General features: G+C 37.4%; 1 protein-coding gene across 1 annotated transcript in view; it reads right to left on the minus strand.

The window, feature by feature from the left end:
- The window catches only part of LOC127064969 (homeobox protein dve-1), a 47,169-nt gene extending 37,608 nt beyond the window's left edge, over window positions 1-9,561 (minus strand). The window contains exons 1-2 of the mRNA XM_050996690.1: window positions 8,466-9,561; window positions 875-1,154 (exon numbers count right to left, since the gene is read on the minus strand). Coding sequence (XP_050852647.1) covers window positions 875-1,154; window positions 8,466-8,540 — 355 coding nt within the window. The 5' untranslated portion in view covers window positions 8,541-9,561. The remainder of the gene's footprint in view (window positions 1-874; window positions 1,155-8,465) is intronic.
- Between the last annotated feature and the right edge of the window lie 18,315 nt (window positions 9,562-27,876).

Below are 27,876 nucleotides of genomic sequence, written 5' to 3' on the forward strand. Positions count from 1 at the left end.
GCGTCTTCATCATTCTCGATGGAAGTATTCGACGAACGACACTCAAAGCGTCGAGATGATTTCTAAACGTATTCGATTCAAACTGATCGATCTTTCAATTAAACTTATAAAAATACAAATTTTCTAAACTGGAGCATTAGAAAGTGATAAATTAAAGAACATTGTTCTCATGTCATTAATTTTTATCTTGTAAATAATATTTAAAAAATATGAATATGACAATTAAATAGTATAAAAATCTTGAATGAATGATCTATATATACATACGTATATATATTTTTTTTATATTAAACTCGAAAACTTATGGAATAATACGAGACGTAATTTTATCGAAAGATCTATTACTTTTATCTGATATTTTATTTTATATCCACTCGTTAAAATATGCTCTTACTTCTTTCGTACCTTTATGGTACAAGTATGATAATCCCAAATATATTTCGCAAACTTGACGAGAACTGATTTTCACACGGTCCTGTCCTCGAAAAGGTGACTTAATTCGGGCTAAAATTTACGGCCACTAGAGTCCCACGTTCGACTTGTTGTTCAGTCGGCCGAAACTCTAAGTGTAATGGAGTGTACGAGGATAACGCAGGTAATAAGACATCAAGAGAAAAAAAAGAGAGAGAGGAAAAAGATAAAAAGGTATATTAGTGGAAAATCTAGAGTCCAAAAAATGTCCAAATTACTATAATTTCACTAATCTTTTGAAAACTATTTCAATGGTAGATATATTAGCAAGAATAAGAATGAGATGATTTTTTATTATTGTTGTCATACCGATTGTAAAATTTGAGTAAATAAATTCCAATAAAAATCGTAATTATAGTGAAAATTTGGGCGTTTCTGATAAAAAAATTGATAAAACACTCACCGGTACTGGAGGCTGACTTGCTAAGGTCAAAGCCTTCTTGTTTCGGACTCGCAGCAATTTCTTGCTTTGGGTGCTGATTGTGAGCAGAGAACGGTGTCTGATGGGAGGACGCACCAAGGGGAGTCTGCGACTGGCTAAGATGCGTGCTCGGCGGGGGTTGAGGGGTGCTCTGTTGCTGCGACTGTTGAGACTGATGAGACTGCGGACTCCTTGGTAAGGACGAGACACTGCTGGGTCTCGAAGGTGGCGACGTCTTATGCGTCAATGCCAACGCTTGACTCTAAAATCGCAAAGCCCGAGCATTAGGATAAATATATTAGCAGAAATTTCTGAGCAAATACTCAGGCATCTAATTTTATATATAAAGAATCTTTTATGATCCAATGCATTTAATTTACATAATATCTAAAATATTTTAATTATATTCTTTAAATACAAGATAAATACAAGAAGAAAAAAAATGTATTTAATCGACCAAATGTTCGTCGCATATATTATATTTAACATTCAATGATGCAACTTATGACATGTCGAAACGTTTTGTTCTTTTTTCTTTTCTTCCTTCTTTTTTCTAATTTCATCCTACCAATTCCAATTGAAGGAATCTCGCGGCGGAAGATTTCGGTGCTGGATCGGAGAGAGCGCCGGATGATCTAAGCGTCGTCGTCGATGAAATCTGAGCACGTGCTCAATTCCGACGTGGCGGTCTGCTAAGGCATAAGCGCGCCACGGACTTAGATTTATGTATGAGTGAACTGAACTTAACACTAACGGCTAAGCCGTCCATGGTGTCAACGAGGGTCAACTGGGCCCAGAATGCGACGATCTTACACCGTGGCAGCGCCGCGCCGGCAGGCACGAAGTGCGAAATGCACCGACGACCGTTCGTTTTCGCCAGCTCGAGAACTGGATCGTCGATGACGCCTCCGAGGAATCCGAGAGCGCGAATGAGCCAGAAACGAGAGGAACGTTTAACCCTCTGTCATCCTTTCTAATTCCGTGTTAACGCGCCATTGTCGTGCCGCCTATTTGCATTACCGTCACTTTGTCTCTCCATCTCCGTCTCTCTTACTCTTTCGTTCGACTAACTCTTTCATACTAACATAAGGGAGAACTTTTAGCTTTAGATTAGATTCTAAATAGATATCGATTCTTCTATCATATTCTATTATTATTCTAATACCGATATAAATGTACTTACACGTACGTTTGTCCTACGGTATTTTCTAATGAAATATGAAATTAATATATTAAATATCTTCGATCATTTCTCCATCTTTATTTTCTTCTATATAAATTAATATTTAAGATGGAAGAAGTATATTATTTTTTATCCCGATTAACATCGTGCTTATTCAATAGACCCAAACAAATAAATCGATATATTTTTATCGAGATCCTTCGAGATACTACCAAACAGACAATCCTTTTATCAATCAATGGACTCTAAATTCCTTTAAAAAGAAATATTCTATCTCATTTACTCTTTTCTACTTTTCATCGAGAGAAAAATCTTGAGGTAGTATCATGTAATAGTGTCAAAGGAAAGAGCAAGGATGTCGAGGGCTCGATTAGCCTAGGAACCGGTAACGATGCCCAAGAGATTTTTTCACTTGCCCGGACTGTACCGGGGTACCGGCTACTGTTTCGGGAGCTGCTCGGAGGTATGCACTTGCAAAAAACACGTCAGACCGCTGAAGAGTCGGCTTCGAAAGGGAGGAGGATGGGAAGAAGAGTCGGGGCCTTGCCAAGAGCTCCGAGGAGGGTGGAAGGGCAACGAGGGGGCCCTATACTTCCATCTTTCTCCTACACACATATACACACATGTACATATATACTCTCTTTCTCTCTCTTACTTTTACGAACATTATCTCTGCCTCTCTCTCTCTCTCTCCCTTTCTCTCTCTTTTACGAACATTCTCTATCTTTGTCTTTCTCTCTATCTCTTTTTCTTTCTTACGTTTATAAATATTCTTTATCTTTGTCTATCTTCTTTTTCTTTCTTCCTTTCTTTCTCTTTTATGAACACTCTTTATCTCCATCTCTCTCTTTCTCTTTCCAAACATGGCTCGTTTCGACGAAGAACGAAGAACGAGGACGAACGGCGAACTTCCGAACGCGGCAGCCCGTAAGAAGGGGCAACAGGTGGATGGGGTTAGCGGCTTATCCGGCTAACGCCCCGACCGGCATCGCCGTGTAACGACGACGTGACTCACGGGGAGGATGTCGCCCTCGCTTCGACTCCCTACTCGGATTCCGGCAACCTTCTCCTCTCTGCCTTCCCCTTTCGACTCCTTTTACCACCCTCTTCCTTTTTTTCCCTACCAACTTTCGTGTTCCATTTCTCTCTCTTTCTCTCTCTTTTTTTCTTGTTCTATTTCTCTTTTTCTGTCGCTTTTTCAATTTCATAAAATCGTACCTACATCATAACACTTAAGTTACGTATTACGTTTCATATTTCTTACATCCAATTTATTCATTTTCGACAAGTTATAATGAAATACATTTTTTTAATCGAAGATCGTTGAGTTAATGATACGACAAATAATTGTCTCACTCTTTGTCTTGCTTTCTTTTATACGATGAGATTTTTTATAATGAAGATTATAATATTTTTAATCGTTTATTACTTTATAATATACAATTTTGTGAAACATTTCGCAATGTTTGTTTGGGATTGTTCTAAGTTTTCTATGGTATTATGAAAGATGATTAATGACATCGCAATTTTGTATCTTCCTTGAATCTATATATTTGTATGTACTTATAGGGTCCCCAATACAACAGTAATAAATACTCAATCTCGTTTTCTTATCGGCTACGTTGAACTGAAGTAAAGAAAAGAGAGGGAAAAGAAGACAAAAATGAAAAATCGTACGATAGAGAAGATATTCAATGGGTCCTGGGTCATCGGTGAGGTTCATCGATGGATCCTTTTATCTCGCGAAAAGGGAGATACGTGCCGACGATGTTTCCTGCTTGCTCGCTTCCCGTTAAGGCGATAACCTTAATCGGTATACTGGCTCTTAGTTCCTACCACAGTTCTTTACATCGTCGATAGACAACAGCGAAATTTCTCTACTATAGAATTTACTACAACATAGAATTAGATTTATCTAAATATTATTTTAATAAGGAGTAATCAAAGTTCTTTTCATTCCTAGCAAAGTCCTTTTAATTCAATTGTAAAAGCATTTGAGAGCTAAACAATTAACGACGCACGACTATCAAACATATATATCATAACTTATTACTTCTATAATAGGATTGCGATTTTTAAAGAGTTAAATCTAACGAGATATGGTGATAGAAGTAAGGGATGAGCGAGGGAGAAAATAATCGTTTTTGCATCCACGTTTAGAACGTAAAAAAGCAGTTTTTATAGATGGAGAAGGCAAATATTATAAGAAATGTCACAGAAGCCAGAAATCTCTAAAAAGCGTCCTGACTTTCTGCACGTTTCTTAATCGGTCGATTATTACTGGCGTGAGAAAGAGAGAGAGAGAGAGAGAGAGGAAGGGAGGGAGAGAGAGAAGCGGAAAGAGAGATAGTGGAATTAAACGGTTGTCATGGCCCGTCGCATGCTAATCGTGCAACAGTCTAATCGGGCTTATCGAAATATCGGATAGTCGATATCCACGAACGATAATTGGCCCCCCTCTCTCCTTTGTACGAGATAATCCGCAGATCGATGCTATCATGTTACATAAATCATTGTCGTTGTCGTTGTCGTTGTCGTTGTCGTCGTCGTTGTCGTTGTCGTCGTTGTCGTATAGAGTTCATGCTTCGTCAAACGTAACAGATGTTCATTTGAGAATATAAATTATACGATGAGAAAAAGGGGAAATCGGTTTTTTTTCTTTTTTTCCTTTTTTTTTCTTTTTTTTTCAATGGAATATCAAATAATCAATTATTAACTCTGATCAGATTCTTTCCATTTCCTTTCATAACTACACGATCCATCTTTTATTTAGCTTTTAATCTCTTATCATATAACCGATTAATCTAGCTCTTCAATTTGTTTCAACCTCATTAGTATTATATTTTTTTTATCACATTCTATCGTTTTCATAAATCTCTTATTAAATGAGTTTATAAATATAAAATCACATTTTTATGCACGAAATAAAACGTAATAAATTCGTTGGTCTTCTTATATTTCGACATTGTTGAACCTGTTTGACAGATCTTATTATGTCACATCGATTATGTAACACACATATCACGAATAACTCGTACAGTCTCTTAATTTAAAAATCTATTAAATCTAAAAGCTAAGAAGGTTTGATTTTCCCACTTCTTCTCTCTCTCTCTCTCTCTCTCTCTCTCTCTCTCTCTCTCTCTCTCTCTCTCTCTCTCTCTCTCTGTTTTCTCTCTATCCGCTTTAGTCGACGTTTGACGTATCGACTCCGTAGGCCGGATAGATGGATCACGATAATTCCGGGAGCCTGGGGTGGTCAAATACCGTGACCATGCGTGCCTCGATCGTATCCTACCCACGTATCCAACGCACACACGACGCACTTTGCCATATAGACGCGCACAGTTTCACGAACTTCCAAGCACGCCTCGTCTTTCTTCGAAATCCTTCGCGCAACCTTCTCGACCAAACGTCCTTTGAAGAGAAATCGCAAAGTATCCTAAAGATGAATCGACAAATTATATGACTCTCTCTTTCTCTCTTTCTTTCAAAAAAAAAAAACAAAAAATAAAAAAGGAATTTTTTGAAGTTCCCCTCTCTCTCTCTTTATTGTTTTATAACGTTTTATAATATAGTAAATCCTAACATAAAGATCTATTTTATTTCTCTTCATCAATACATCGAAATGATACTTGATAGTATACAGTAAATGGAGAACGTTAAAGAGAATATGTAGTAGATAGAGTGCATAATAAAGTATTACCGAACCGAAACAAATTCATGGGTATATCTGAAAAAATATGTGAAGGGTGTGGACGCTTTCGGTGGTACAATATCGTTCAAAAGTTATCCATTGCCCTCTGATATTTAGAATTCTAAGTTTTAATCGTATCATCAAAATGGTCCGCTTTTAAAAATCTCATTGAAGAATTTATTTTTGAATAATATCAGATCGACTGTGTTAAGTTCAATCGAACATTGCATTATATTTTAAATTATATATTAGAGCGATACATACGTGTATTTTTCGTATTTTATAAAAATCCATTTTATCCAATCAATCATGTTACTTCGAACTTTTTACACGCATCGTGTTTATCCAAAAAAAAAGGAACATTATTAAAATATTGTAGCTTCATTATTGGATTTGAAATTGTAAAATTCACAAATTTTGTATTCTCGAATAATGACGAAAAAAAGGGTTGAGGGCTCTTGGTATTTATTCCGAATTTTTTTTCCCAGCGGAAATGAAATACCTGAAAGACGACGACGACGACGACGACGAAGACGGGACGATTCGTCGTAGGAGGAAGCCGCATCGCGAGGCGTACCGGTAAACGTCGAGTACGCACAAAAGCCGTTGTCTCGGGCTTGCTCAGAAGCATTGTCCTTATATTTTTTTTATTAAAAAAGATACTGTTTCTTAGATGATACATTGCATGAAATAAAAGAGGAAGGACGATTTTTGGATGTTTGCTTTCTTTTTTCACTTTTTTTCTTTTTTGTTTTTCTGTTTTCGAAGAATATCTCCCAACCAGTGTCTTCTCGTTAATGAACTAACAGCATTATGGGATTAATTCTCTCTCTCTCTTTCTCTCTTTCTCTTTCTTTCTCTCTCTGTTTCTCATACTAACAGAAGTGAGATAATACCTTTCGCAAATCCATGCTGCTACTCGTGAAGCTTACGGCTTTCCAGAATTTGCGGATGGTAATGCGAGTAAAATCTTACAACACTATGCGATATTTAACCCATTAACCTTTTTCGTCTCGACGTAATGTTTCTAGCACGATGATTTCTATCCTCGTTACCACTGGTCGAGAATTCGAACAAAGAATCTGCGAGTATGTTTTGTGGATCGTATGAAATTAATAAATTCAAATAAGAATTGTTGAGGAGGATATGAGTAGGGAAAGATATGAAAGAGGAGAGAGAAAAATGATGAAAAATATATTTATTGGAATTATAAATTAAATGCTTTTGTACGTACTGATTAAAGCTTTTTCTTTTTCTAATTAATTAAGTCTTCCTCTCCGATCAAACGATATGACTAAAGCAAACATCTCATATATAAAACTCATACGTATTCTTATTAACCATCGTTCTTTTTATTGTTAATTAGTGTAGAAAAAAAAGATGAAAGAAGACTTAAAATAAATCTTTATTCTTGGTAAAAGATTCCGTAATATTCATGTATATGTGCGGATGAATTCAATTTTTTTTTATTCACCGTTATCGTATTTCATTGTACTGGTTATTACGAAATATGAAAGTCGATGCTTACAAAAATATTCAAATCATTCTCGATCATATCTCTGAGTGTATGTGTACATACATAAGTACGCATAAATCTTTCGAGATAAGACGATCCAACGAAACCGAGTGATCAATGATCAAGAAACTAACTTTTCGTGTTAAGTCTCTCGTTAAAAAATATTTGATCGAATCGAAACGTTGTTAATTCGGTGACGATCAACGAGAAAGATCGAGTGGTCAATGGAGACGCGGTCTTATTGCACCGAATGCCAGAACACGAACATGATCGTGGCACAGGAAGAAGGCAGGGGCACATCCGTATCGTGGTCAGAACCCGTGACCCCCCGGCTACGTACACGTGTAAACGTTCCGTACTTTCATCCACGCAATACATTCGAGAGGCACGGCTTTACCAAGGATTATCTTCTAGCCCTCTTTTCCCCCTATCACTCCCCTCACTCTCGACCAGTACCAGCCTCGAGCCTCGTTTTCAGTGTGAAATTTTAGACCGTATCGAGGATTAACATACGTATGTATATATATATATATATATATATATATATATATATATATATACATACACACACATACATAACTATACACATGTATTTATTTTCTTGAACATTGACTTTGAACGTTGGTAAAAATATTTGTTTGGAAAATTAAATGAATGAAAATAAATGTTGAATGAAAAAGCTTCTTTCCAATACACGTTAATGTTGGAAATTTTTTAGAGTTTACTTTGACAGAAAAAAAATTGTAATTAATCATTAAAATTAATCATTGATAATTTATTTATTTATTTTTTCTTTCAAAAGCTTTGAGATTTCCGTTTGAAGATCGTTGAAAGCATTGCAATGGAATGAAGTACGTTTTAGTAGGAGATCAGAGAGAAGGGATAGTAGAGATTGACTGGGGTGGCCAATTGGCCGTGTAATGTCGGAAGGGGTTGCTCTTCGGTTAACTCACCCTCGAATATAGAAATGTGTTGACTTTATGAGCGTGTTATCTCCGTGAGACAAGCAAGTTTACAGCTTTTGTTGAATGTGTTAAATCGGGAATATTGGTCTCGAAATGTTGAGTGATTACGGAATAACGAAATTGAAAAAAGACAAAGAAGAAGAAAAAAAGAAAAAAAAAAGAAAAACAAGAAGAAGAAGAAGAAGAAAAGATAAGGACCGATAAAATAAACTCACCTGTACTTGATCGTTTTTTGTGTTAGCAGCCATCCATGCCTCGACGAACGTGTCCATCGCGCTCTGAAAATCCATTCCCTTCCTAAGAACAAGCTCTCAGCGAGCATTCCAGGGCTCGCGAGTCACCGCCATTTATGACAGACACAGCACTGCCCGTTCGTTTGTTTACCTCCGTTTTTTCGATTTTAATTCTTTTGTTCTTTTTTTTCTTTCTTTACTCTCCTTGTATATATATATATATATATTATTTTCTTTCTTTCTCCTCTCTTTCACAAAATTAAGATATCGAAAAGAATAAGGAAGATCCTTTTTAAAAGAAGAATCTCGATTCTGTCAAATAGATTCACACCATCACGCTGATTATTTTAAAAGTCTGCACGGGACTAGATAAATCGCGTTGTCTTCGTTTGAAAAATTTTAATAGACGAAGAAATCTTCAATACGAGATACGTCATAACGAAAACTCTTGGAGGTATTAACCCTCGTAACGAAGACACGTGCTCTCGACGCAACTGTCTTTCTTTCTCTCGGACGAGAAGAGAAGAGCAAGCGTTGTTAACGAATCGGGAGCACTAGAATCCTCGATGAAAATTAGTCACTAATCACTCGCGAAAAAAAAAGAAAGATCATTATCCGAGTCACACCTTCGATTTGATATATATATATACATATATAGTATCTCGTTCAACGAACAACTTCGAGAAAAAAATCGAGACTATCAATGGTTGTTTGTTATTATTTTCTCGTATGTACAATCCCTCGTAGAGTCTTCGTTGATGATTAGGATAGAATAAGAAAAATAAAGAAGAGAAAAAAGATAGAGATAGAGAAGGAAGATGACACGAGACAGATTAGCCAACAAGAGAGAAAGAAAAAGAGAGAAAGAGAAAGAAAGAGAGAGAGAGAGAGAGAGAGAGAGAGAGAGAGAGAAAGAGAGAGAGAGAGAAAGAGAAAAAATTTGAAAGAAAAAGACAGGTAGACAGAGAGGGCGGTCGAGGACGGACCGTAACAACGACACGTTCGCATCGAACGGCGTTCGAGCCGCGACTGTGCGTGACGAGGCGTCGCGGCGCTGGTTCTGCCCCTACGACACCCTACCCGCCGTCGCGCTCACCCCCACCACTGTGCCACCGGCGCTACTGCTGCTGCTACTGCTGCTGCTGCTTCTGCTTCTCCTTCGCGCCTTTACTATCACTCTCTCTTTCTCTCTCATTTTCTCTATCCTTCTCTGTCTTTCACTCTCTTTTCTTTTTCTTTACTGTAGTTCTCTACTTCAACCCCTCCATGATCGTCTCCTCTCTCTCTCTCTCTCTCTCTCTCTTTCTCTTTTTCTCTCTTTCTCTTTTTCTCTCTTTCTCTTTTCGTTCTATTGTATATTTTATCCACATTCTTTAGATTTTGTATCATATATTCGTTTTCGTTTTTATCATTAATTACGCTCATTTTCTTTTATTCTCTTGTCTGCACCCGATCTTCTCGTTATCACTGTCTTCCTTTCTCACTGATAGTATCCCTTCTCTCACGGTCGTTCTACTCGGGGGTGTGTCTCGAGAGATAAGGTGCAAGACTACTACTACTATTGCACCTGTGCACCTGCAACACTTTCTTCTTAGCCTAAGTCCGTGATCATCCGAGCTTAGGCGCAACGATCAAGTTTACGATCTCTTCTCTAATCGATTATTGGTTTCATGTTATTTGAAAGCTTGTTTAAAACGTTATATTGAATGTTTTGAGGTATATAATATATTACGTATGCGTGGAATTTAGAATAATTAGAAAGAGTAAAATAAATGAAATCTTAACGATTCAATAACATTCCGAATACATATCATTATTTGTGTAATATACACAATATTAATACTATATTATATTATATATTACAAATTTTGATTGTATTGATCGTACATGGAGTTCAAAGTTCGAAAGACTGTAAATGATTCATATCAAAGAGACGCGTATATGAATGCGCGTCGTTGGGTATTTAGCTGGCGGCTTTCTGGCTTCGGATTACGATTGTAGAGAATTAATTAGTGGCATTACACGCACGATGAAATACCGGGTAAGTAAAATCTTTATTATTCCTCGGTCACCGTATCCACGAATTTTCGGTGCTTCTCAATTTCATTTTGCGATATGCCCCTTTTCTCCTCTTTTGCTATGTTCAAATTTTGTTCTTCTGTGTTTCGCTTCTAAACTAAACCAAATATATGTGTGAGCATGAATATGATTTTATGTAAAGATTTTGTAGGTCACTATATATATATATGATATATATATATATATATATATATATATATATATATATATACACTTGATATTTCGTCATTGGACTTAATCGATCGATTTTTTCATTTCGTTGCAAAGTCCAACAAAAAGAACAGATAAATCTCTACACTTTATTATTCTTTCAAAATTTGTATTAATCATGTCAATATGATTTTCAAAACGGATTTACAAAAGTGTAGGTGTATTATAAACATGATATATATGTTAAGCGGTTTTACGTAAAACAAGGTTAAACTTGCATATTTATTTAAAACTATATTTGCATTAGTTACAATAGGATTTGAATATGTAATTGCGTGGGCCACGTTTAAAAGAATGACCTTATATATATATTAGAGAGAAAACATATGCTTCTCACAAACATTTACAATATCTATTAAACATGCATGTGTATACGACGATTACAGGTGTGCTTGAAATTATCCAATTTTTTAGTTTTAATATATGATAGTAGTTTAATATATGATCGTTATTTCAATTACATTTTGGATACATCAGAGTTTTTTTATTTTTGTTATACTTTCACATTAGAAGTTAGCCATGCGAGGACCAAAGTGAGATACCGACGATGACATTGTAGTTTATCATTTCCGGTTTCCGTTGGATAGCCTTATCTTAATTCGATTTAACATTTAATGCACCGGGAGATAAAAGAGTCTACGTCATTTCTAATTATGAATATATGCGAACAAACGATGTAGTATGAGTTTCAATTGGAAAAAGAAACAGAAAGAAAGAAAGACAGAGAGACAGAGAAAGAGAGAAAGAGAAGAAGAAAGAAAAATTACATAAACTATTTGTTTTTTTACGTCATTGATTTCGAAAATAAAAAGGATTATAGATCTCTTCGCCATTTTAATCCCGACCGATTGCAGCATACTACTAAATCGGATAATCCGATGATCATGCTAAATATTCGAAAGTAAATTTCTCGTGTTAGCGACAACATCTGTCATGCGAACTTCCTTCCCGTTGCAATATTTTCTATGTATGTATTTTAATTCCTATCTCCCCTCGATATTTATAAATCTAATAAAATTTACAAAATTAAAAGAAAATTAAAATATAAATATCAAAGATCATTCAGTGACATTAAAAATGAATAAAATATTATTTATCATTAGTACTCTAGAATTGTATTCTTTACATTATGATTATTATACTCGTACATTACATGTTATATTAAATTAATTTGAAATGTATAGACAAGTATACATTTCTTAAGACTTTATCGATTCAATGATTATCAGAATACAAGATCGATATAAAACAAGAGTGATTAAAAAATTTGATGTTTATATTTTGTTTCCACAAGATTTACCTTTACGTTTGAAATAATGATATGTTGCAAAGAGCTCCACCCTTGAACAGATTCACCCCGACGGATCCGGGATTCTCCGAGAGATTTTGTTCAGCGTTACAACGTTTTACACTCGTCAAATCCGATTTTCGAAGGAGAATGTGTACGAGAATGCCAACGACAGCGCCGAAATTTAATCTCGCCTATATCGCGATCACGCATGGTCTTATATCTTTGAGAAGAATATATCAAACGAGTTTGTATTAAGATAAGAGCCTCGTCACATTTACGAATAACGTCTGGCTCATGTAATTTCATTGTAAATATTTACTTCTTTTATTCGCTTTAACTATTATCATAAATGATTGTTATAACTAATCTTGTGCATAAATAAATATATAATAAAATATGTATGGGAGGTGGAGAAAGGTAGAGGAATGACGACGATAAATTAAATTTTACTTGATATCGTAAAAAAGATTGAAAGTGAGAGTATTGATAGGGATGGTGGATTAGCAATTTCGAATGACTATGATTCGATGGTTTTAATATTAAATGAAAAGCATTACGACATATGAATCCATGGTATATTCTAATAATTTTCATTAGTCTTATATATCCGAGTAAATATATCGAAAATCACGACGGAGAGGAAACGATTAGTGTTAAGTTAGCCAAGAAGCTGACATAGATTCTCAAAGTGTAAATCTCTCAGAGGAGGAGGCATCCACGTGCTTCAACGTTGTTCGACGTTCACGAAGGTAGATTTTAGATAGAAACTTCGATCAGTAAGGAAGGTACGAAGGAAAGGATCGAGCGAAGCGAGCAAGGAAGTTTCAGGGTAGACTGCTGGTCTCTATGCAGCCATAGCAGCTCGACAAATCCACTCACACGGACGCGCGCCTCCAGCCGCTTGCGGATGAGAGTAAAGAGGAGCTGTCGGTGGAGCTACGAAGAGGAAGAAGAGAAGGGTAGGAAGAGGTAAGAAGGGGTAGGAAAGGCGACAGTGGGGTAACGATTGCATCCGCGGATGCCTCCGATGCAATCTGTGTGCAAAGCGCTTCGAACTTGCGACTCCTACCAAGTCACGAGATAGACAGAGAGAGAGAGGCAGAGAGAGAGAGAGAGAGAGGGAAAGGAGGATTCGAAAGAGGAGGTGGATGAGGATGGTGAAGGAGTAAAAAGAGGAGGAGGGAGAAGAGGAAGCTCGGCCGAGCGGGGATAGAAAGGACGAAACAGGGAGAGAAAGAGAAAGAGAAAGAGACAGAGAGAAAGAGAGAGCCAAATGGAGGGGGTTAACGTTATCGTGGTGGTAGCCAAAGTGTTTTCCAGGTTCGCCTGGTGGGTGGCAAAGCTACACTCCCTGGGCGTGTACCGATGAGCTTGCAGGCGGAGCTTTCTCGTAACGCCTTCCAGGAACGAGAAGTATCTCCTCTCTCTCTCTCGCTCTCTCTCTCTCTCTCTCTCTCTCTCTCTCTCTCTCTGCTAAAGCACGAAGGTGTTCTTCGACCCTTCGTCTCTCTCTCTCTCTCTCTCTCTCTCTCTCTCTCCGTTTGATCTTCTCCTCTTCCTCTTACCAAAGCTCGAAGCTCTCTTTTCTCCTGGAGCTTTTCCAAGGCGGTAGCCGAGCTTTGCCCCTCCCGTCTCACCTCCCCCCTTCTAACGAATTCACCTACACGAGAGTAACGTAGACATTTAGAAGGCCGGTGTCCTATCCGCTCCAACCTTCTCCTCCTCTTTCTCTTCCACCTCTACCTTTCTAGAAAAGCTGCCCTCGGAAAGAGAGTACGGGAGGGGGTGAGAAGCAGAGAAGTGTACGTGTGTATATGTGCGAGGTGGGGGCAGGGGACAGGGGTGTAGGAAAGGAAGGACTAAGGCGAGGGTAACGTATGCCCGGAGCTAATTTGCTGGAGCTTACCTGGGGAAATTACGAGCATCCCGCGCAATGCATTCGAATATCCTCGTCCGCGAACATCTCAAAGGCTTCTCTCTGTATTCTCCAATCCGGTCGCTGCATCGACGTTCGAGACGAACTCTCGAGGAAACCAAGAGGAGACCGCACGTACTACACTTCCCAGAATGATTTGCCTTCAAGAAAGGCTACTGTGTGTATATGTGTATATTTCAACTCGAAACAATGCAAACGATATTTATAATGAACACGTAAACCAAATATGCGAGTATTATTACGTAATATACAGATAGACAAAATTAGAAGTAGTATTTAGGTGCAATTATAATGGATCGTTCATATAAACAAAGACGTGAAAATATATATGTTTTTGAATAATTACATATTATTGTAACGTAAAGAAAAAATAAGTAATAAATTGGATTCTTTTTACTTAGGCTACTTTTTCAAAAGTACGGCTATATCAGTATTACTTCAGAAAGATATGATACTAGAATTACAAATGCTAAATACTTTTATCTAAATATATCAAAGCAATAAAATAGAAAGAGAGAGAGAGAGAGAGAGAGGCAGGGAGAGAAAGAGAGAAGGGGAGAATAATAAAAAGACACTTCGAAAGCACACTCCGATAATAATAATGATGTCTTCTACGAAAGCACCGACGGAATCTGTCGAGCATGTGCTCCTCCTGGAACGTTACAGTACAAATTGAAAACCATTCGACAAATCTTACCGTCGTTCCCAGTGTTAATAAATTCAGCTTTACGACGCTTCGGGAGGGTTATGTGGGTGCGTGAGTGCGTGGCTGCTTGCGTAGAGGTTTGGGTGGGGGTGAAGGGGAGTGGGAGGGATGTGAGCGCTGTTTGCATAAAGCGTTTTAAAGAAAAAGCGGTAAAAAGTATCCTACGTTTTCCGAGATAGCAATATTTTTTACTACCTACTCCACTTCTCTTCATCTCGAAACCGATCCTTTTATCGCTCGATCGAGCAGAAGCGCTCGAACGCGAGTATATGCTTGACTACATTCGCGCATGGAATACGCGAGGTCTTTCCAAAAGGAGAGAATCCTTTTTTTTAATACATATAGTAACATGTATTTGAGTTAGCTATGGAAAAAAAATATGATACATTGAAATTGTCGTAGAAGGAAAAGAACCAATTCGAGTGTCAAACACTCGAAACAAAATGCTTTGACTTTACTGTTGATACGGAACGTTTGAACAAAAAAAAAAAGGAAAAGAAAAAATAAAAGTATATATCTATAATAAAAATTATTTTTATTCGAAAGGACGAAGAATGGACGATAGAAAAAAATATATATATATATCGAGTTGTCGATATATTTTTAAATGGGATTATATATTTTTATACACGTTTTATATTATGTTATACGATATATATTATTGGAATACTTGATTTTTTATCTAATTTGGATAGATTATAACAATGATCTTTTGCTAGTGATTTTGAATATTTGATAAAGATGAGATTTACAAAATAGTTTACTCACTACCTATTTATCTTTTTGTTGTAATACGTTTCACAGTTGTTTCGAAATGATCGGAGACCATTTTTTTGTTTCATTTCTCGTATTCGACCGATCGATCAACCTTCTCCTTCGTGACAGCCCTTTGCCTTTGGGAATCGTCTCCATTAGGTTTCTATTTCGTCGTAGTTACCTACGTTTTATCTCGTACATAGTTTGTGGCTCGACGAACGATCGCGGAATTTGATACAGCTTCGTTCAATAAATTCGCATCCACAGTTTCTACGACAACTTCCCGTCGCTAGATTCTAACTCTAGGTAGAAGTTTCAGCCTGTGTAATCCCTTTGCCACGGACTCAAAATCTCTTTGAGGATGGAAGCGTTCCGTGAAAGTAAAAGGGTTGATTAGTATCGTGAGAAGGAGAAAAAGGGACGACACGATTAGATCGTAGGTCTCATATGTCGATGAAAATTTGAGTGATTTCTTTTAACATTGCTTTAATAATTAATTATTTGTTTTGAAATTTATATATATGTATATTTATGATATTATTAACATTATGAAATATACTCTAAATATGTGTGTATAGAATAAAGAAATAAATAAATGTTAAATATTACACGACGTATACACAGTGCATTAGAATATAATGTATTACCATAATAATTATGCAACTCGACAAAGTAACAAATCTCCAAAGAAATAACCGTAACGGAAAAGTAAACGTACCCTTAGATTGCAAAAAGATCTTATATTCAAAGAAGATGGAGAATAAGAAGAATAAGAATAAAAAGCATCGTGAGCATACTCAAGAGTTCATTAACACGTAATGTCCATTTAATTTATGTACCTACCTGGTTTAGATTTTTATCTCCTTTCTTAGATTTTTATCATCACTTTGCACCTCTCATCGATTTAACCGGCTCCATGTTTCTAAACTCGTATGTAACAAAGTCGACCAAGCAACTCGATTTCAAAGGCAAATTCTATAAAGAGAGAGAGAGAGAGAGAGAGAGAGAGAGAGAGAGAGAGAGAAAGAGGGAAAAAGGGAGAGACGAAGATAGATAGAGAAACGCTATAATATTTGGATTAGTAACTTTCTCTCAATTAGAAAGGACGAACCAAAGCATATCGTCCGCCCTACGGATTTCATTTCGCAAAGCATCCGCGATGAACACATACGGAACATCTCATGTCAAAGTTGTGAGGAAGCATAGGACCGATTTCAAAGGCAAGATGAGGTTTTGTAATTTGGATTAGGACCTTCTCTCTCTCTCTCTCTCTCTCTCTCTCTCTCTCTCTCTCACTTTGCTCGATCGGAGAAGCTGTTCGTTCTATATCATACACGACACATCCCTGATGAACCTTACCATCCATATAATTTCCTCTCATATGTGCTATGATCGGGGATGTGTGTACTTATAAGCAGGCCGTTCCCTATGTGGCAAACGATGACAAGCTGCTTAAACGATCGTCATGAAGCGGATACTACCTGAAACTAGAATGGATTAAACGTTAAGCGATATTCAACGTGTTCATCAGAGTCTCTATATATTACCGGAGAGTATTTAGTAATTCAGGGTGAAAGGGCTAATTCATGATCGATGACAAGAAACGAACCCTCAAACTAAATCTACTCTATCTCTGTTTCTCTCTTGTTTTATCTGTACGATCACTTTTATTATTATTACGAAATATAAAGAGGAAGATGGAAAATATCCCAATTCTAAAATCTTTTGTAGTATAGTTTGCACAATTTTTCTTTTTTATAGTTGTCTCTTCTTTTTTTTCTTATTAGTATCAATATCAAATTTGGAACGTCATAACAATAAAAGGATCACAAATTCTCGAGTTTCTCATAAATATTTTTATCGTAGGTATTATATACATATATATAAAACTACATACATATATAACATCTAGGTATCTATGTATACATATAGATATAATTTCTTTTTCTTTATGATACTTATGTGATGATCAATAAGTATCTTTAAAACACCTATAACTCGTCGAATTATCGTGCTTTACTCGTTTCTCGTTAAATAAGTATCTTCGAGAGATACACCGCGACCTTCTCTCTTCGTGCACGTTGCACGCATAATATGAATTCGTTGAAGATAAGATGTCTGGAGGCTTCCACGGCGTGTTCTTGTACAACAACTTCTTGCTTCATCTCTCTGTTTCCTTCCTCCGTACCGTCCACTTGTAAGAGCAGCCACCCCTTTACTTCTTTAGAAAGAGAAAGATAGAACGAGAGAGAGAGAGAAAGATAAAACGAGAAAGAGAGAGAGAGAGAGAGAGAGAGAGAGGTAGAGGAACACGTGGACGTAAGATGCAGTATGAACGAACGTTTATGTACGAAGCCAGCCTCGGATACGTTATATATCAAGTGGAAAACTTTCGAGCATAGATAACCTACTTGGGGAGTTAGCCCGCGTACATGCAAATTTCTGAATTATTATGCCGTGCCGGCTACATTATGCGAGCTCACCCCTTTTGCTGGCCGTCTATGCCAACCTCCCCCTCACTCACCACTTTCTTCTTCTTCTTCTTCTTCTTCTTCTTGAGTCTTCTTCGAACGAACGGAAGCTTTACCTTCTACAAACCACATTTCTCGTCGACTATTTCTTCTCATCTTTAACTTTGCCTTGATTTGTCATTTTAATGAATTCATTGATGATTTATAGGATCGATCAAAAGTTTAAAACTTTATAAGAATCGTTTATGAAAATTATGTATGTATATATATATATATATATATATATATATATATATATATATATATATATATATATATATTATACATCAATAATTATTTTTATTTAGATACACACGTATTACATAGTACCACTATGATAATGTACGTATACAAGAATCTAATCGCGACGTATATAGAAATTTTTAATTTCTAATAATAAACATTGTAACGAAGAACTAAAACTTCTTTTGAAGTTCAGGAGATATCCTATCTATCTCACGTATGAAAGAACAGAATGGAACAACGTGAAAGAAAATGCAACACTTTCTTCGAACTAATTGCGCTAATTGTACCCCGGGCAATATCAGGCGGCAATTAAGGCAGCGATGGCTAATTAAGTTGGAAGCGGAGACATCCGTCCGAGCACTAGCTCTCTTCCTTCCCACCCCTTTACCACCCTTTTCTCTCTCCCTCGCTCCCTTTCTCTCTCTCTCTCTCTCTCTCTCTCTCTCACACACACACACTATCTATCTATCTATCTCGTGCAGAGCTCTTTCTCGCTCGCTCGATTCGCGACAGGACACAAAGCTGCGGACTAACTGAATTTTCTTGAGCAGCCAGGCTGCGTCCATCAAAGATCCTGCTAGTAGAAGGCCTTCTAAGGGTTCCCCTGGAATGCCATAACCTGCTTGCATCCTTTCGCTACTCTCCCAATCAGGGCCGTCAACTCCGTTCGATGTCGTCTCGTGACAATATTAAGTGATCGCTTATTCCAAAGAGTTACATCAAGAATCTTTCAAACGATTTGGATTGTCTTTTGGATTCGTTTATGATTAATTGGACACTTAACCATTCTTTTTATATATTATAAAGATTTAACTTATGAATATTTCCGAAAGTAAAGGATTTTAAATCTTTAAACGAGTAAGTGCTTTAACATGATCACCAAAACCAATATACAAACATCATAAAATTGATAACAGCAAATATTCTAAATTTTTTGAATATTCTCTTTTATCTATTTCGAGTTGTTCTGAACGAAATGACGATTAAGAACAGTAACATGGTATTTGATGGAAACGAAACGTTTTTCCATAAAATTTGACGCTTTAATCGAGTTATCGGTGACCTATAGCTTCGTTAATTTTGGACCGACTCCCTTTTCGAGCTTTCGATGAAACAAGAAAATTTCTAGCCGGACGAGCACCTTCGCGTCGATGAAATCGCTTGATAACGCGATTAGCTAGTACGGTACCTAAAATTCTGTTACGTGGGCGGGAAAGACACGAAATGGGTATTTTTAAAAGCGCTACGTTCGTGAGAAAGAGAAGGAAAACGAAAAGAGTACGTGTGTACATACGTGCATGTGTACGTGTGTATGTGTGTATAAGAGAAAAAGAGAAGGACGACGAAAAGGTATATAGGGTCGGCCCTGAGTATCCACGAGCTATAGCTGAACGCATCTAGTCTGTATACTGGGTGTACGCGATAAGTAATTCACTTAGAGCTCTATTGAGTTAACCCTTGCTTCTGCCGTGGCTCCATTTAGCCTCTGAAACCCCCTGTTCCGTTACTTCTGCCGTCCCGCGTCCTCTCTTCTCCAGCCCCTTCGCGTTCTTCCTTCTTCTCTCGCACCCTATCCAAAGTCTCGACTTCGTCATCGTATGCCATACATTGTTAAAATCTTCCTACGATTGTCAAAGTTCTTGTTCGTCTTCGATTTAACTTAGACCATTCGCTCGTATATGAAAAGTACTTAAAAGAAATGAAAATTTCTACCAAAAGGTAAATGAAAAAATCAAAATAACAGACAAAAATTACAGTCGTAACAAAGTTAACAGCGAGAATGATAAAAATTTAAGAATTTGGATTATCCACTTAATTATTATAAAAACAAAATTTGTATTAAAAATAAGCATTAAAAAAGTCGGATATGTGAGATAAAAAATCATCACAAGAAAATCAGAAGTGAAAAGTCGTGTTGATTTTTTCTTATTGCTGTCAGAACTTTTAGTTGAAGATTTCTAGACTTTCCTTTCGAATCCTTGACAAGAAGGACATCGGTAATTGATATCCATTTAATTAAAGAGAAAGATGTTAGATAGTCTGGCCATATGAAAAAGTGTGTGAGAGAGAGAGAGACAGAGAAAGAGAGAGATAGGAAAGGAAATAGCAGCTCCAAAGAGAAAAGGATACTGCGAAGGGGCAAAAGGCCAGGTGGTCATTATATTGCGGATAGGTAAGTATCTACCTCGTCGAAACGTCGGTGTAAGACCACTTAGGGCAAGGGTTCGTCTCTTTGGGAAAGCTTATGGCGGGCCCTCAAAGTGGCCATTACCAGCCAATGGTTGGCTCGTGGATGGTCATCAGAAATCGACGAGCATCAACAGCTTCCTCCTCTTTACCTCCCACTCGTCTCTCTCTCTCTCTCTCTCTCTCTTTCTCTTTCTCTCTTTCTCTCTCTCTCTCTCTTTAGATCTTCGTCCGAAGCTTTCATTTCCACCTTCTGCATCATTCTCACTCTCTCTCTCTCTCTCTTTCTCTCTCTATTTCGCTACAGTTTCTCGGCGAACTTGTCCAATTAGGTGTATCAAGAGATATCGAATAATTTTCGCGGTTCGTAGCAGTTACTTTAGCAAAGTAACCGACCATCTTCACGGTATCAATGATAGCTATTATGTTTTTTTCTCTCAAGAACGTAGATAAACTAAATCTATTTCGAAAAGGTTTTCATATATCTACTTATTATATGTATTGTACGTATCAATGTTTTGTATACATAGGGAATAAGAAAAAAGTAGGAGTTGGTTCTGCATGGTTGAGGAGGGACACGTTTAAAGAATTAAAGTATCTAATGCGAAAGAAAGGTCCCCGAAGCCGCCGTTTGAAAGCGAAGCATTGTCTTCTTAAGCCTGGCATTCAGTGGCCTCTCTGTCTCTCTCTCTCTCTCTTCCTCTCTCTCTCTTTCTCTCTCTTCAGAGTATAAATTGCGAAAGGTAGGATAGAAAGACGGGGGTACGTTGGAGGGAGAAATAAGAAATTAAGAGAGAGTCTTAGGAGAGAATAAAGCTAAGAATTAAGGTAGCTGGGAGGGTATAGGGGGTGGAGTGCCGAGTGGGTGGGGGGTGGGGAAGGAGAACGAAAGAGAGAAGAGAAAACGGAATGAACTGAAACCACCGAGCGCGCTCGCTTTGGGGCTTAAGTCCTCCGAGGGATTCTTACTCGCGCGTCATTTAACAAAACAATTAGAAGTTAACCCCTTCTTCTTCTTCTTCTTCTTCTTCTTCTTATACTTCTTCCTATTTTCGTTTCATCCGGTGCTTCTTTTCTTTTCGAATCGCTCGTCCTTAAATCGAGAACAGGTTTCTCGATTAGATGCTTTCGCTTATCGTACGAGGATTATCCGATTGATATGATAAAAATGGAATCCTTAGAAATATTTTCAATTTTTAAACATTTCATATACTTGTCTATTACGTATAGTTACGTATTAATTAAAATGAAAATGTGTTCGAGGAATATTTCCCGTGAAACTTGGAAAAGCAGAAAACTCGATTATATACACGCTATGTATCGATCCTTATTACAGCCTGTGGTTGGATATACGTGCTATTTACGAGCGATCGATTCCCTTAACGACGAAGGAGGCAGACTAGGGGCTAAAGGAGAGGAAAAAGAAAAGCATAAAAATAAATGAAAGAGAAGAGCAGTATTTTTCTTTTTTTTCTTTTTCTTTCTTTCTATTTCTCACAAAAAAAAAAAAGATAAAGTTCGTCGTCTCCGAGTTGCCTCCGTGAATTTCGTCTTTCACGGAGATAAATAAAAGTAAAGCGCAAAGTAAAGACATCCTCATTTGAGTGACTCTGCGAGGGGAAGCGAGATGAACGCATAGAGAAGAAAACCAAGAAGAAAGAGATAGAGGAGAGAACCTTTCCTTTCGTCCTATCGATACAGAACGCGCCAAACACAGTCCTCCTCCCAACCCCATGACCACCCTCCTCTATAAACTCCAAACTCTCAGCGAGCTTTTCAGCCCTCTCGTACCCGCCATCAAACGATATCGAAGACACAGAATAAATATGCGATCTTTTTCCATCGCAACCACCATTGCCAACGAGAAACGCTTATAATCCTCAAACGAAGACGAGACGACGACAGAGCTGGGGTATCGGGGCTGGGAGTTGAGCGAAAAGATTTCTACCAATTATCGATGAGCGCGTCTTTTGATCTGCCGTGCGCATATGTTGATTCTTAAAACTCTTATTTCTATTTGAAAAAATCTTCTCTATCGCCGTCGCCGCTATTCATATCTTCGATCTCAAGTCTTACCACAAGTCGTATCTATTTTATTTCGAATAGGATCTCTCGCAAGTGATTCGACGTTTCTTTTGAATCGTCAGAAACAAATTGTGGAAACGCGATTTTTTCCCGTTTTACTTCTCTTTTATTTTATATATATATATCTGTTTCCTTTTACTTTTTATATATAGAGAAAGATAAAAGAATACTCGAATAGTCCATTGTTCCTAATAAGACGCCCTCTGTGTATCTCTCTTATGATAGAAACGCTATACTCCTACCTCTCTATCCTTTAGACAAGTTTCAAGTATCTCCTTAATCGGACTACGATAGCAAATGGCCGCTGAAGTTTAATTATTTTAGAATGGTTCGCGAAGATCGAGAGAAAAGCCATTAGCGTTGACTGGGCTCAACGTAAAGAAAGTAAGAGAGTAAAAAAGCAAGAGAGAGAGAAAGAGAAAGACAGAGATTTTACTCAACGTAGGACGATTCATCAAGATCTGCTATTCATAAAAGACTTCTAATCCTTAGTCTCGCTGATATTTCGTTCATCGACTCGCTGATAGGGAAGAGAAACAGGGAAGAGTGAGAGAGAGAGAGAGAGAGAGAGAGAGAGAGAGCTCTGAAAGTGGCCATTGTAATGTTAAGCACTCGTCCTTCACTCTCCTCGTGGTCTTCTTAATGCAACCTCCGTTATCTTATTGAAACTCCTCTAACTTTTAAGAGAAACCTTACTTATTTTATATTTTCCTTCTGAAGCACGTTCGAAACAATACTGACGATCTTCAGTCTTCTTTCGTAACAGCATTGATATCGTTATCAGTTATATCGGGTAGGAACTATAATTCTTCTATAGCTATTGCGATTTCCTTCGTTACATCGTTGCTAGGCGTCGCGACATCAATAGCATTTTTCGCAACTATTAGAAACTGTTTCCAATCGAATATAATTTTAGGTAATTCATAAATGGATACTGTAGAACTCTTAATACACATATGATAATCTCAAGTATAATTTTTCTTGATTCAAATCTTGATTCGATCTAATTCTTAGGATTGTTTGTTAATTATCAAAGATTTTTTTTCTTTTTTTTCAATACACTCGATACAAATTTGATTTGTAATGATTCAATCGGATGATCCATGGTGATGTTTTTTTATTTTTTTTCAAGAGTCTCTATCAATTATCCTGATGGAAAGCTCAACGGCTCTCGAACGAATCGCTTTCGGACGAAGTGTGTTCCATATTCGAGCATGTTCGTATTGTAAAGGGTAGAGGTCAACGTTGAGAGCGAATGGAGAATAGATGGATGTTGATAGGAAGGGGAGATGGAAAGGAGGGGTAGAAAGCTCACGACGAAAATCGACGGTTTTTCGAGCTCGGCCAGCGTCCATCCGATCACTCGGTGTATAGATTAATTTCGTCCATGAGTGTTAGCCCAACACTCGAGATTCAGCCGAAGTGAAGCATCCTCGACGTACTCTATTAACAGTTTAAAGCGTATTATAACCGCGAACGTGCGCGCACACTTACGTTTGACCGCAGTCGCGCAAACGATCGAATAAGCCGTCACCATGATATTTCATAGACAGGAACTTGCTCTGTCTAGATATCCCTTCGAAAGTTCTGTCGTTTTTAAAACGATTACGAAAACTCTAGTTTTTTCAAGTTCTAATCACGATTGAGCTTATAAGAATCTCGAATTATTCATTTAAAAGGAACTTGATATTAGTTAGTAGATGTAACTCGATGCAATCTATTATTAAATGCAATATTGCATTTTTTCAATATTCTATTTTTAAATGTATTGACGTTAAAGTATAGTCACTGAAATATAACAGTATTCTCGATTTTACAATTTTGATTGTTTCTAAATAATTAAACTAGTACAGGAAACTTCAAATTAATTGGAGGAATTACTAATACTTTTTTTATACATATCGCAACTTCCCGACCGTAAAAACAATGATTCTCTGTAAAACGACAAAACTTTTTACGAGTTCTGATAATACAAGTATCAAACTAACTAGAAGGCTTCTCTCGCGGGAAAGAGAGAGAGAGAGAGAGAGAGAGAGAGAGAATAGTACATGCAAAAAAAGAAAAAGAAGGGTTAAAGGGTAAAAGAAAAGAATCTAGGGAAGGAAGTAAAAGAGGAGTCCGGGTGAAACTCCTTCCCGGCGCCTCTTTTTCGGTGGAAATAAAACTGTTGTATCTACTAATAAAGGCGGAGTCTTACTTTTAAAAGCGCGCAGCGCCAGCTCGCTTCATCTCTTTCTCTCTCTCTCTCTTTCTGTTCTGCGTTAAAATAGGAGGGATTAGTTCCTATGGTAGCGTCGGAGCTTAAGCATTGATGAGGTTTTTAAATGGGTTCTCCTTTGACGATGGTAAAAGAAAGAAAGAGAAATAAAGAGAGAGAAAGAAAGAAAGAAACAGAAAGGGAGAGACAGAGAGAGGGAGAGACAGAGAGAGAGAGAGAGAGAGAGACCGTAGAAAAAGGGGTGGGAGTGAAGAAGAGGGAAGACGGTGGTCGCGATAAGGGGTGGAACCTTCTTTTCTAAGAAGGAAGAGTAGAAAAGTAGAGAGAAGAAAGAGAAAGAGAAAAGAGTAGCGAGAAGAGAAGGAGTAGTACAAAGGAGGGTCGGGGGGAGGGAGTGGACGATATTTACCAAGAGATTAAAAAATCGAGGGAAAAATTAAGTGTTACGGGGGCACGCCCTCGTCCAGGACTTAATTCTACGTAATCCTCTGCTAAGATCGTCTCGAACCGAACTCCCCACCAACCACGTAGAATCTAGCAGCCCAGCCAAGCGAGTTTCCTTTCCGCCTTGATTTTCAACCTCCCCAGTTTTGGCCTTCTTCTATATCGTACGTTAATCGCCAAAGATTAGGACTTCTAAAAATGTTCAAAAAAAGTCTTCGATGTTCATTCGACTCGAATGAGAGTAGGATCGTTGCTTTTTCATTTTAATCCTTTTACATATAATAATATTTTTTTTCTAATGAATTTCTCTTTGTCATTGTTGAATAAGATAATACTTGAAAGATATTTCCTCCGTATCCAATTGATGTTAAAAATAATAACAAGAACAACGATAAAAACAAAAAAAAAATATTAATAATAATAATAGTAATAATAATAATAATAATAATAATAATAACGAAGCTCAATTACATGAGACCAACTCGCGATATGTTGGCGACACAAATATTTAGAGGGTGGCCCGGATGGTGACCATAGAACGATGTTATTAGTAAATTAACTGACATCAAAGAAAATGCGAGCGACGGTCACTTACTCCGCTAATGGAAAGCCCTGCATCCTCGATACGCGAGAGTGAGAGAGAGCGAGAAAGAGCGAGAGAGAAAGAGAGAGAGATAGAAAAATATATATATATACATATATATACGATATATGTGTATCCCTATAGTCGTTCACTATCCCCACTCCTTCGTACGTGGTCACTGTCAGCCATATTCAATCCACTTCGCGAAAAATCCAGCTGGAATTTTTTCCTGCGTCTTGCTTTTAAAGATTTTATACATACATATATAAAAAAGAGTATATACTTGATATTACGTGTAAATAAATTTTTTAATCAATAATTTAAACGATGTCCATTTAACGATGAAAAATAAATTTTACAAAAAAACAATATTACTTATAACTAACTAAAGAAAATATTAATAATTATGCATCTAATTCTTCCACTTATTTTCTTTTCTTTGTCTCTCAAATCTTCCCTTTTATTAAAATAAAGGGAACACTGATACCCTCTAAAGAAGAAAAAGAAAAAGGAAAAGAAAAAGAGGAAGAAGAAGGAAAAGAAAAAAGAAAAAAGAAAAATACCGAGGAAGAGAGAAAAAGATCTCTCTTTGGAAAAGCACCGGCGCACCGAAGTATCCGGGTGTTATTTATTATCATCTTTATCAGTCAACGAACGAGTGCGTCATCGTAAAAATATTTCATCCTCAAGAGAAAGAGATGATGCATGCTCACGGTACGAGCTATATTCGTAGCTATCAACCTTAGGCATACTCCCCCTCTCCCACCCTCCCTCTCTCTCTCTCTCTCTCTTTCAGTCTTACCTTCTTCTTTTTCTTCTTCGAACTCCGTTACTCAGAGTCTTAGGGGGTGATTTTTTTTCACCCCTCCTGTCTCTGACCTCGCCGGACTAAATTTCGCGCGTTAAGCCTACGGTGTAATCCCGCCCTTAATATTCAAAAACGTGATCGCCTTGCCAAGCGAGTCGAGCTTGAGCGTGATCGCAACATAGGAGTGGGGAGAGACCTCCTGATGGTGTGGAAGAAGAGTGGGGCTGGAAAACGAGGGGGGGAGGAGCGGTAGAGAGGAGGTGGAGGAGAGGTTGGGAAGCTTTTCATATGCTAATTAGCATTCGTCATTTTCTTATGGCACCGACTTAAGTGTGCTTAAGCTCGCTAACTCCTTCCCATCCTACCGCCCACTCACCCTTTCCCCCTTTTCTCCCTCGTTCCTCTCTATCTCTCCTCTTTCTTCTTTCTTCATCTGTATCTCTCTCTCTCTCTCTCTCTCTCTCTCTGTCTCTCTCGTTTTTTCATTCTTTCCTTCTCAGCCATCGGCCGAAGAAGAGTTCTCTTCGAAATTGCTCGCTTCTCGATTCATCCCCGTTCGTTCGCGAGGAAAGGACCTCAGAACTGTAAGAAAAATGAACGAGGCTCTCCTCCACGACTCCTAATACAGAGAGAAAAGTCGAGGATTCTCACTAGAATCTCGACGAGAGTCTTTCGTGGTCTCTTATTTCCATCTCATTTTACGCTGAACATTCGACAGCATAGGCCTTCCATAAATTGTATTCTCCCTACGACAACTTGGATTTTTCTTATGGAAATTGACAAAATTTTAACACGTCCGCTTATAGAGCATATATCGATCCAACCGATAAATCATTATCCTCGACGAGAAATCATTTCTGTAACTTGTTTTGCTATCATTATTTCTTTTCTTTTTTATTATTAAAATATTTTGAATATACCATCTGTCAATATACGTCGAAATATTGTAATTATTTTTAATACTCTTCGTATTTATTAGTTCGATAAAATGTATATATAATTTCATACTTTATATTGTAATCAGATTATTAGCTCGTAAAAATCAATAATCATCAATTCATCTTTAATTATAACAATTTTAACCAATACCAAGAAATTCATTAAACGACAATACAATGCTCTTGAAAAATTCTTGATGTTGTCGTTTCAATATCATTCTAATTACAAATGATTCTATAGTTATCGATTTAGTCTTGACTTGCATAGCGTTTAGTTTCGATCTATTCGTCGTACGTACGAGTAATAACATCGTTCCTATCGTAGCACACGCATGTATTACATTCGGCCTTTATCGAAAGATATCTTAGCTGCGTATCTGTAATGAGATAACGTGC

This window comes from Vespula vulgaris, chromosome 7, assembly GCF_905475345.1.
Source record: "Vespula vulgaris chromosome 7, iyVesVulg1.1, whole genome shotgun sequence".
NCBI classification, from domain to species: domain Eukaryota; kingdom Metazoa; phylum Arthropoda; class Insecta; order Hymenoptera; family Vespidae; genus Vespula; species Vespula vulgaris.